Source organism: Scatophagus argus, chromosome 21 (assembly GCF_020382885.2).
Source record: "Scatophagus argus isolate fScaArg1 chromosome 21, fScaArg1.pri, whole genome shotgun sequence".
Lineage (NCBI taxonomy): Eukaryota > Metazoa > Chordata > Actinopteri > Scatophagidae > Scatophagus > Scatophagus argus.
This window is the reverse complement of record NC_058513.1, coordinates 14,755,180-14,766,904: the sequence shown is the minus strand read 5'-3', so window position 1 is coordinate 14,766,904 and position 11,725 is coordinate 14,755,180. Positions and strand designations below refer to the sequence as shown.

Sequence of the window (11,725 nt, the reverse complement as noted above, 5' to 3'; positions counted from 1 at the left end):
GTCACTCTGTTTCTTCCTGTGTCACCCACGTCACCACTCGCTCCCACACCCGGCCCCAGTATCTGGTCTCCATCAGTTTTTACCCTTTTCTCTTTTTTCGGGCATTTACTGAGTAGTCTGATAGCTTAATTGCTCTCTCAGGATTTAGGCAGTGTTGGGATCAGAGGCAGAGTCTTCAAAAGCAATATTTTCCGTATCAAAAAATGTTTTTCTTTCACCACATGGAGGCACTGTAGGATTTGTCATCACGCCATGTTACACCGCCGGTTTATGATCTTCTCTCTTGCCTCATCATATTTTACATTGCGAGAACATGAGTAATATTTAACATAGCATGGAAAAAATGGTCTTCATTTTATATCCTATCTTTCTATATTTATAATAAAAAAATACACATAATTATAAATCCTAACTGTAAACACACATCATATCTGGTAACCCAGCTGAATGAGAAGCGATAAAAATAATCTCGAATACATGCAGCACTTTCTTAATTCTTCTGTTTTAGATTCAATATCAAATCACGACAGTTGAAGAATGTCCTGGTGGGATTGTTGGCCTATATTTCAGAGCAGTTTAATGACAGCCACCTGATGGCCTTGGAGCTGTGAAACCCAAACCATGGCCACAGAAAGAGATCTAGCCTATAACCCTTGACTGGAATCAGGTTACAGACGGGGCTAACTTTAGCTGATAACTTTAGTCCTGTTCAGGTCCACTGGTAAGCTTAGCTGCTGTGCTAGTGAAAGATACAACGCACAAGCTCGAATCCTTGCAGTGTGCAGCATATTCACTTTTCTACAAAGTAGGTCACTTGATTTTAAGAAATAAATAAAAAAATGTAACTGCACTTATAGTTATGACTGAAGGGGCTCTTTTAACTCTTGGCCAAATTAGCAAATCAGTTCTCCAATTCTCCCACTTTTGGTCTCTCATCTGTTAATACCTCTCTCACACACTAGCACACACGCAGACACACACACACACGCAGCCCATTTCACCTATTTTTGGAGCCGTTAATCTCCAGCTATTTGGCCCGGTGCTGAACTCTTAATTCTGATGGCTTTTTTACAATGTGATTGAGAGTGGAAGGGAAGCTCTACCTCGTACATCCTGTCTCCTGCCTGCTGCTGTGCCGAAGAGGCTCAGTCCTCACGCTGTGTTTCTGGGTCAGCAGAGTCAAGGGTTTAGGGTCAAGGGTCAGGGTTTAGGGGCAGGTCAGATACTGCACAGTTAATAGTCATTCTCACTCTCATGTGGATCAATGCATGATTTTCTTTATTGTTTTCTAATTAACTGATCTGTTTGCCTGAATAAAGTATTACGAAAGGGTAATTTGTATTAACCAAGCAGCTTGGTAATAAACGGGTGGAGGTTATATTCCCTGATGGATTTATATACCAGCTGTATGCATGTGTATCAAGGCCACCTGGCCTGTCCAATTTCAGAACGACCATGCTGTTAGGGTGGTTTTTATCCTTGCTACTGGAACGGTTCTCAGGATGACAATGTCACCACTCCTGTCTGAAACATCTGAACAGCTATTTAAGGAATACAATCAATTCTGCAGACAATCACGTTTGAAAACAAATGGCATTTCTATTAGACTCGGTCATGGCCTACTTTTGATTCCCGTTTAATAGCTGACAGTGTCTTACAAAAATCTGCTTGTTAAATCCAAGAAGCATGCAGGTGAGTGCTATGATGATACAGGCATATCTGCTGTCAGGCATGAACAAAAGGCTCCGGCTCCAACCCAAAGGTTTGTTAGATGGAGGAGGATGTATGAAGATACTGTGAGAGGGGGATGAAAACACATCAACAAAAACATAAATGCTTCTAGGCACATAAAACTGAGTGACAGGGGAAGACAGTAACTGCTGGAAAGATGCTTTTTAGTCTCTTGTGTAGCTTGGCGTGTTATTAAAAGGCTCTGATCTCGTGCAGGTGGGAGGGGCTGATTCTTGTTATTTCAATGTGTGCTGACTTTCAGGATCAGGATTTTAAAATTTGGCTTGCTCCCTACAGTACCAATGCACAACTCTTCTGTGTGTTCCAAATTCTGGGCTGAAGACCAGATCTTTGCAAACAGGATGACAAGACTTTGTAAGAACTTTTCAGTGGAGATAAACCCTATTTCCCTCAGGATCAATAAAGTATCTATCTATCTCTATCTATCTATCTATCTCTATCTATCTATACGGGCAGTACTGTGGTGCAGTGGTTAGCACAGTAAGAGGGATCCAGGTTCGAATCCTGGTCTGGGCCCGTCTGTGTGGAGTTTGCATGTTCTCCCTACGTCTGTTTTCTCCCACAGACCCAAAAAACATGCGCATTAGGTTAATTGGCTACTCTACATCACCCCAAGCTGTGAGTGTGTGTGTGCGTGCGTGGTTGTCTGTCTTTGTGTGTTAGCCCTGTGGTTGACTGGGGACCAGTCCAGGGTGTACCCGACCTCTCGCCGTGGTCATCGGGGATAGAACAAAGGGGAACAAAGGGAACTATGTTGGGCTTGTGTGTTTTCTGTGGTCATCCTGACAACATTTTATACACAATTTGTCCCATTGTTTTTAATGGAGGCTGTCAATAAATAGTTCACTGAGTTATTTTGCAAACTATTCACATGTAAGCAGTTGACACGATTCAACTCAAGTAAATCAGTTTTCATATAAGTTATTTAGTGGCTATGAGGCAGATTTTGCATATTTGTAATATTGCTGTTGAACTATTGTGTTTGACACCTGCAAACTGGGTCTTTCATGAAAATGTGACAACTGCAGCATATATTTTTAGCTAATTGTCATCTTTAAATTTTCAGACAAATCCATCTATTATTGTTCAGATAAAGCTTAAATATATACTTTAAAACACCACACCCACCTCCCTATTTACCCCCAACCCCACTCACCCCACCCCACCCCTGCTCTGATCCCCCAGCCGAGGGCCATAGCACTGGCGCAGCCCTGCTGATAGGGTTTCACTCTCTCTGGGGCGAAGAGGAGGGCAGGCAGTACAATACCAGCTCTGGGACAACAAATCTACCTGGGAATCTGCGTTCCTCTTCCTCTGACCCACCTATTCTGGGACCTTCTGGGACCTGTGTCTTCTTGTGGATACCTGGGTCTTAGGTAAGACATTAGAGGAGTGAAAATATGTGACAGCGTCGATAAAATCTCTCTCACACATGCCTTGAGTGTTTGTGGATTATCTGGCGCCATTGGTCACAGAGTTAAACACAAGGAGATGGCTGCAGTGAAATTAATTTGATTCCTGTGGTCAGCAGGTTTTGGCTGCAAGGGATTCCCCTAAGTGTGGCCTGTGGCTTCTCTAACTGGATGAATTAATTACTGAGGAAGTCAGAGGCAGATGGTCAACTTCATAATACAAAACTGACTGTTTCGTTAAAAGTCGCTGTGCTTGCTCCAAGAAGACTTCACATCATGAAAGTTAGGTTGCAGATTACACAGTTTAATATCACTTAAATCAAATCTGAATCACGACAGTCAGCTGGTGGATGACTTTGCTCTTCTTCCTCCTGGTCTTACCTAACACTGTGGTAGGTGAGGAATGTGGCCCTCTGCAGTGGAGTTTTTAGTCTGCGGGTATGGATGTATGTGTGCATTTGGGAATGTGCTTACTGATGCCCTTCCTCCCCAGCTGTCCCCTGGAGATTTATCTGGAGCTAAAACTGGTCGTGGGGGGACAGGAGCGCTTCTTCACTCAGGGCGGCAGTAACAGGACCCAGGCTCCTGTAGGCCCCATCAGCACAGCCTCCATCTTGTATTTTCCAGAAGATCCAAAAACACCTGTAATCTCCTAGTTTTTAATCCTGGGCCAATGACTCATGTAAATCACAAGAGAGAAGCTATTTCGGTGTAGCTCTATGTGCGCACGGCGCACTTGTATGCACAGCATGTCATGTGCTGATGACAGTCCCACTCACCACACTAGTATTGAACATGTGTTCATAAAAATAGCTCGCACAGGACTGAATCCCAGGCTAGGAAATGAGCTTCAATTACAGCAGATGAAAAGCAATTACATTAACTGTCTCCCTATAGACGGGCCCTCCAGCTTTTTCTCTTGTGCTGGGACTCACCTCCAGCCTTACATAATTGCTTTCGACCTGTGCAATAGAGAGCGACATACTGCTGGCCCCCATCTGAGTGGTTAGTCAAGAGAGACACGAGCTGCCACTGGGAATTAGTGTCCTCAGGCGTATGCGGGGCTATACTCAATGCTTTAAGTGTGCTTAACTTAATTAGGCAACCCAGCAAGGTTCTGCTGGAGCTTGCAAGAATGTAGAACGTGATATGCAACTTCATCATACACAGATACACTGTATCTTGGAATTCACTGTAGACTTTCAAATAAAATATTTAAGCTTGTATGTTTAACGCTTAATTTCATCACATTTCATTGTGATTTCATTGTGATGTCGTGTCACATCTGCTGTGCTCTTTGCTAGACCCCTGAGAGTCAACATATTTAAGCATTTTGTGGATAATTCTTAATGATTTGCTTGGTCAAGTCAGATAAATTTATTTATAGAGCATATTTAAAAAACAATGTTGAACAAAGTGACAAAGTGGTTTATAGAAAAGGGCATAAAAATACACAATGTAATGCAATACATAAATCACTTGTGCAGTCTTGGTAATGAGTGAGGGCTGTAAGCATAGTTTTTTTGACGCCAGTTTATGTACCACTCAGCCCTGCCAGTTCGATGTGCGTCACACTGAAAATGTGGCTGGTGTATTTATTGTTGGTTAGTCAAAAACCAAAATTTTTCAGAAATTTTTTAAGCAGTCTGAATCTCTGGACAGCAACCACACGGACAAGCACAAGCAAAACGTTATTATTAGTCCACTGCTAATTTACTGTGTATGTCTGCATTGCTTGATTTTTTTTGGCTGCTTGGGGGAAGGTCAACAAGCTGTAACCCAACAAGGCCTCCATATTAAATGACAAAATACTTCATTTGTAACTGACATTCAAACATTTACTGATCTGTGCCTGATCATATACCGATCTGCAATTTGTCTGTGCCTTTCAAAAACCATTACCAATCACGTTAAATCTGTTTTATGACGAGACAAAGCTAGGGTTAAGGTTAGCTACAAGAACAACTTGGTTAAGTTCAGGGAAACATTGTGGTTTGCTTTCAAGTTAATACAAAAAAATGTGGAAATGGGAAACAAAATGGTCCCCTGTGTCCACTGTTATGTTATTTTGTTGACCTGTCCATTCACTTTAACCTCCTCTCTATGTAGACTGTGTCACTTTGAAAGTAGTAGTTTGAGAAAGATTCTAGACTCCCAGTTTTATTTATAGCAAGCACCATCTGAAGACCATGAGATGCAACTGAAAGATATAGAAAAGGTACTTTACGGACCCTGACTTTTCCTCTTTTTGGCCTCTATAGACGTATTTTTCTTTTTGTGTAAAATAGCTGCAGTTGTTTGTCTGAGCTGATCTAATTTATTTATTCAGAAAGACAAGGCACATTAATCAGTCTTTCTGTAAAATGTTCCATTTTTGGCTTCAGTCGACGACCATTATTATTACTATGATAAAGTTTTCATTTCTCTGTTCCGTCCTTTAGCCATGCCTCTCCCAACTACTGCCCCTTCTAGCAAGAGGAAGGCCAACAAGATCATCACCGACCTGACCAACATCTCCCAGAATGGTAAAACACCCTCACCCACATAGAATATCAGTCATATATTCACACATGACACGGAAACATGAAATATTCTGCCGTTCATCAAAGACCTTCCTCTGTATGTCGTGTGATCTGATTATCCTGCCCAGTAAAATGTCAGATCCATTTGTAAGTTTTGCTGTGTGGTTTCTACTATCTGCCCAGTCTTTCTGTGTGTGCGGAAACTGAACTGCGTGGGTGTAAATCGTTGCATGTGGTCTTATGATAATACCATTAAATAAGAGCACACAGGCACACTTACACACAAGCAGTAACACAATATCTAACATGCATGTGGCATCTCCTGTGGGGACGTGGGTCATTATCAGATGGCAGAGCAGCCATAAATCTGTCACTGTTAGTGGCAACATAAAAGAGGTTCATTCAGCTCCCACTATGTTTGTTTTGAAGCTGTGAGTAACTGATGTGGAATCAGTGCAACAAATGTGGGAAAAAGTTTGCATTTTGACGTTAAATCCACAAACGCAAACTGCATTCATATAGTTTGTGTTGTTATTGTATTTTTATGGTCATTTTGGTGCTACTTGCTTTGTACAGTTACACTGTTGCTCATGCAGTTCTTCAATTTTTTTTTTTTCAAAAATCACTTCATATTTTATTTAAGAGGCACCAGCACATTAAATACATCTCACGTCACATTTTCACCATCTGTTCAAATTCTCACTGTTCAAACTCAAAATGATGCACTTTACGTAACAATCTTCTTCTTTTGTTATGTTATGGATGAGCTTGAAGTTACACAAGTTGGTTGTGGTTTATGCATATTGACTACTCTTCGGTGAAGAAAATCTGTTAAATTTCTTACAGACGTATGGAAAACTGCTGGGAAGTAGCAGGGTCCCATTTCTTATAAATAAATCACACGGTATCGGATCAATGAATAGAGTCGGGTACTCTCCACCATATTTTAGGCGTCCTCGGGGATATTTCCAGTACTGGTATCGGTTTCAGAGCCCCAACTTCTACAGAACTTTTACTTAAACAAAGAATCTTGGTATTTCTTCATACATTCATGTTCCCGAAGGATTAATGTGAAGGTGATCCCCTGACTTTTCTTCTAGTGCCACCGTTAGGGGGACATTTTTCAGGTCCAACATTATAATTGTATACAATCCTGTTTTCACCTACAAAACTCCTGGCTTTCTAGCACTGCATGCAAACACACTAAACTAAGACGTATTGGCGATAAATCTGCAAAATATGCACCCAGAACATGCATGCTAATGCTAATGTTAGCATTTTCTATCAAAGCGCCTTTGTGCCTAAATAGACCCTGACAGAGTTGCTGCTAGCATGGCTGCAGACTCGCAATATGTTGTGTGTTCTCAGTAACAGAACTTATGTTTACTTATTGCATAATATATTGCTTCATGCCAACCACAGTGTGTTACCTGCCACTCTCTGAGCATGCAGTCTGAGCATTTATGTGTTCTGCTGTTTCACCACTGCCACTCCCTCTGATGCCACATCTGCAGCCACATCTGTATCTTTCCGCCAGTTTGTTTTCACTCAGTCAGTCATTCAGGAGCTTATCCTGCTTATCCCTTATTTTGCTCCAGTTAATGCCCCCTCATTTATCCATCATCTCTGCCATTATGTTGCCCTGTCGTGTGTGTCCCATGCCCCTGTCCATCTCTGCGCTGTCCGTCTGTCCACCCTCCGCCTCTGTAGGTCCGTCCAATTTCCTCTCGGTCAGCAGCCAGCTCCACTTTCACATTCTTCTGAATTAACACTCTAATCAATATCCCCATGGGAGAGTTCGCTCTGCTCAGCAGCCTCAATTATTCTCTCTCTCTCTCACACACACACACACTTAACACACACACCCACACTTGCCCATGCCTGATTTACGAGGTACTGCTAACAGCTCTCCGCAGCATTGCAATGCCAACTCCCTGCTTTATAGATGTGCTCGTGCGAGGGTGCGTGTGTGTTGGTTTATGGCTGGACTCCAGGTGTTATGAGTGATATCAGAGTGTATGTGTTGGATGAGAAGAGTGTTTTATGAGGAGCTCTGTGGAGCAGTAAAATCCATCAGATCTCTCCATCACTGAGCGAGAAGAGGGGAGCATGAGAGAAACAGTGCCTTATAAAGGATTTCCTGCCATAAACAGTGTTACCAGAAAACCTGCTGTGGCATTCCCCAAGTGCCCTTTTCTTCCATATTGCCTTGGCCTAGTAACCCCAACAACTTCCCCGGTCTCTCTCTCTCTCTCTCTCTCTCTCTCTCTCTCTCTCACACACACACACACACACACACACACACACACACACACACATCCTTAACAGCATAAAGCAGGTTTCAGCTCATAATAACACAGTATGGAAGCGGATAAAAAAACGCCCTTCGCAATCTTATATATCCCTCATTCAATATCATGTAGTGGAAGGGTGGAAGGTAAAACCCAACTTTTAATTTGCCAAATGGATTTAGCTGATGAGAGAGAGAGAGAGAGAGAGAGAGAGAGAGAGAGAGAGCACATTTCAGAGAGTGTAAACCACCTCTGCCAAGGCTTTAATAACAAAAAAATGCTTAAAAAATGTTAGCCTGCACAAATCATCATAAGAAGCATGAGTCAGATTTATTTCATACAAGTAAGTGCAGTATAGTTCATGAAAATGTTAGAATAGATCAACATTTTTGGAAATAGGCTTATTCAATATTTCTCCACGAGTTAAGACAGTTCATACCAGTGTCACAACTGTCCGTCAAGTGTGGCTACAGCCAGAGGATGATTGGCTTAGCTCGGTATAAAACCCCCACGTGAAATGACTGCTCGTCTTATTTATGCTTTGTCTTTTGTACAGAAGACATAACGTGTGTATTTGTGACTTTTAACACTTTTGAAGAGAGCCAGGTTAGCTGTTTTTTGTATTTTTCTCAACATATGGATAAGCCATGACAATTTCCCTTCTGCCTTTTCTCCGTGTATTCCAACCATGAGCGCCATTTCATCTCTTCATTTTGTCCCCTTTCTCTTCCTGTCAGACGATGAGTCAGATCCCGAGGCCTCTGAGTTTGACCTGGGCACCAAGATCAAGACGCCTAAGGATGTGATGCTGGAGGAGCTCTCCCTGCTCAAAAACAAGGGCTCCAAGATGTTCAAGATGAGGCAGCAGCGAGTCGAGAAGTTCGTTGTGACCAACGAGAACAACGTAAGAGTGAAGAAGAGGAAGGGAGTGTGTGCCAGTGTGTGTGCATATGTTTTGTGCAAATGCGTGTACTGACCAGGCCACATCTTCCTCTGTTGTCTTCTAGCAGAACCTCCAGAACCTAATGATGTGCCCTCCCCCTATTCCACCAAAGCCTGAGATGCCAAAGGAAGAAGGTGTTGTAAATTGTCTTTTCTTTACTTAAGATGCTGTCTCTCTGCTGAGATTTTGCATTTAAGCCCCCCCCCCAATCTTCTGTCTTGTCTAACCTCCCGTGTCTCAGTGGTGGAGGAGGAAGTGGATGAGGAGGCGGAGAAGAAGAAGAGGAGGGAGGAGTATGTACGCACCTACATATCGCCATGGGAACGGGCCATGAAGGGTAACGAGGAGCTGACAGCCACCATGAAGACCTTCATGCCAGGACCCATCGGGTTGCACCCAGAAATGCCTCTGTACAAGAGCTTCAACAGGTACACAGTCGGAAACCCAAAGATGTTCAGATTGCAATATCAAATATGAAACAGAAACAGTGTAAATTTGAGTTTTGCTTAATGAATGTAATGTCTAATCACTTCTGCACTAAAAAGAAGAAAATGTTGTAACTTTAAAGGTGCAGGGTGGTGTGTGCTTACAACACACAAACGAGGCACAATCCAAGCTACAGTAGATCAGGGAAAAAGCTCTAAGTAATAAGTAGTGTTTCAAATTCCAGTTGGTGCCACAAAACTGCAGAGCATAAGTGAAGACGCAAGTTCGTAAGATATTTGAAGGAAAGTATTCATGTGACCTTAACTTGATTCTTGGAAAATGTTGTTGCTGGTGTAGCAGTGCAGGAGAAATTATCTCGCTGTTCTGGAGAACAACTTCATTTGTCTTTTAGTCCTGAGTTTGGGTCAAGATCCAGAAGCCCTGGATATTCGATGCTCCATAATGCCGGTGGTCTAATTGAAATTTTAGTTTTGTGATCGTAATCTGAGATGAGATGATAAAAAGATGAGTGATTGACATGAGTGTATTCCAACGCTGTGTGCTTTATGTGATGATTAAATGATCATCACATGGTTGTTTGTCCCAGCAGAGCTTCATTAATAGGAAAACTGTACAAAGAGAAGTGTTATACGGTATAGCATATGATATTACACACGTGTTCATATAATACTGGCATTCTGGATTATGAGTGCAGTTATTGAACAGGCAGTATCAGTACTATTGTTAAACTGATAATGTAGTTAAAACTGCAGCACCAGCCTCAGCTACATCAGCTCAATAACCCAGACCTCTCCAACAGCAGCAGTTCACTGCTTCATCAGCAGTAAAAGCGACTTCCTCCCTGGCTATATGGCTCCACTCAGCAGCAATATACAGTAGACTTCACCTGCTGCACCACATCAACGACATTTCGAAATGCACTGTGACACTTACCACAGAGACAACATTTTGTACCAGATCTAATTACATTTATCTTAACTGAACCCTACAGTAGGCCTTCCTCTGTTGGACTGTTAATGGTTGTCTGAATAAGCGATAAACAACCAGCCCAACCAGACAGAAACAACTGCAGTAACATTTTGCTCAGAAAATGACTCAGAGGTGCCGTTTGTAGTTTTCTGGCGTTGCCGTGTCTCTCCTCTGCTTCCTCTTCCTTCCTCTTTTCCGCCCACAGGACGGCGCTGCCATTTGGCGGCTACGACAAGGCGTGCAAGATGCTGACCTTCGAACTCCCAGAGATCTCTGTTGCCGTAGAGGAGCCGGAGCCCCTGCCCAGCCTGCAGGCCGACATCCGCTCACGCCCCTCGTTTAACCGCACGCCCATCGGCTGGGTCTGCAGCGAGGACAACTCACACATCCACATGGACCTGGACAACATCCCTTTTGACGGAGAGACGGACGACCTGTGAACCTACGTCCAGGCATATTTGCAACACGTGTAGCCTGAAACACACACGCACACACACACCCTCACATGAGTGTATACATACATGAGAGCATTAGGCTGCAAAAACTCTGCTGAGGCTCCTGTAAACAAAACGAAATGAACAAAAATGATTTAAAAATGACGTGAACAGTACAAAGTGTCTTCCCTGGTCTCTTGTGTGCTTTCATATCTTTTCCCTTTCCCAACTACGATTCAGTCTTACTATGATTTTGCATCCCGTGAGCTAACGCGAGACCTGTGTGAATAGATATCGATGAGCACTCTGCACTCTTAAAAGAATGTATTTATGCAATAAAGTTCCCCTTTACAGAATGTGTGTCTGCTTCTCGTGCCTGGGAGAACTCGACTTTTCTCTTCAGTGGATTGAGTTTGCTCCGCTGCCACGGCTCAGTCGTAATCACTCTTTGACCCCAACGACCGTCCTTGATGTATCGGCCTCATAAAATCACCTGTCATCACATGACTGAAGCTTCATGCTGAAATGATCACGCATTAGTCGTCTCATGCAAACTCTCAGCAAACTTCATCTGATGATGAAACCTGTAAGGTGTGGCTGAAAGCCCTGGAAAACAAACTGTGATTTACAAGGTCAGAAATGAAAGAGATGTTTCTTAGGGTCCTACAAGGACTAAAACAAACAAACTGGAAATGTTTTGGTCATTTGGCTGTTTTAACTTGCTTCAATCATTTTCTTTCTTTCTTCTTGGATTTTAATTGATCTTTTATTAAATTTTATGGGGCATTGACGTGGTTGATTGACTTCAGACACAAGCTAATTGTAACATTTATGGTGCGATTCCAGTTGGGGCCCTCATTGCATGTCATCATCCCCCTTTCTGTCTGTAATAAGATGAAAAATAAATAGTTCCATACTTAGAGAACAGACTGACGCCACTCTGAAAGTAACTTCA

At 42.6% G+C, this 11,725-nt stretch overlaps 1 protein-coding gene across 2 annotated transcripts; it reads left to right on the top strand.

The window, feature by feature from the left end:
* The first annotated feature begins 2,956 nt into the window (after positions 1 to 2,956).
* myoz1b (myozenin 1b) lies at positions 2,957 to 11,126 on the top strand. 2 transcript variants are annotated; one of them, XM_046377277.1, is made up of 6 exons: positions 2,957 to 3,128; positions 5,606 to 5,689; positions 8,715 to 8,881; positions 8,988 to 9,054; positions 9,162 to 9,348; positions 10,542 to 11,126. In XM_046377277.1, exons 2-6 carry the CDS (start codon positions 5,608 to 5,610, stop codon positions 10,774 to 10,776), a joined length of 738 nt encoding a protein of 245 aa, XP_046233233.1. In that variant the 5' UTR covers positions 2,957 to 3,128; positions 5,606 to 5,607; the 3' UTR covers positions 10,777 to 11,126. The 2 variants fall into 2 exon arrangements, with proteins under 2 accessions (XP_046233233.1, XP_046233230.1); XM_046377274.1 differs by having other exon boundaries at positions 2,960 to 3,128; positions 8,985 to 9,054.
* The last annotated feature ends 599 nt before the right edge of the window (positions 11,127 to 11,725 follow it).

Bases quoted from the DNA above. Each gene is read 5' to 3' on its own strand.
- myoz1b (XM_046377274.1), top strand. From the start codon at position 5,608: ATGCCTCTCCCAACTACTGCCCCTTCTAGCAAGAGGAAGGCCAACAAG. The intron at 9,055-9,161 runs GTGTTGTAAATT...CCCGTGTCTCAG, and splicing joins TGAGATGCCAAAGGAAGAAG to TGGTGGAGGAGGAAGTGGAT. The intron at 9,349-10,541 runs GTACACAGTCGG...TTCCGCCCACAG, and splicing joins CTGTACAAGAGCTTCAACAG to GACGGCGCTGCCATTTGGCG.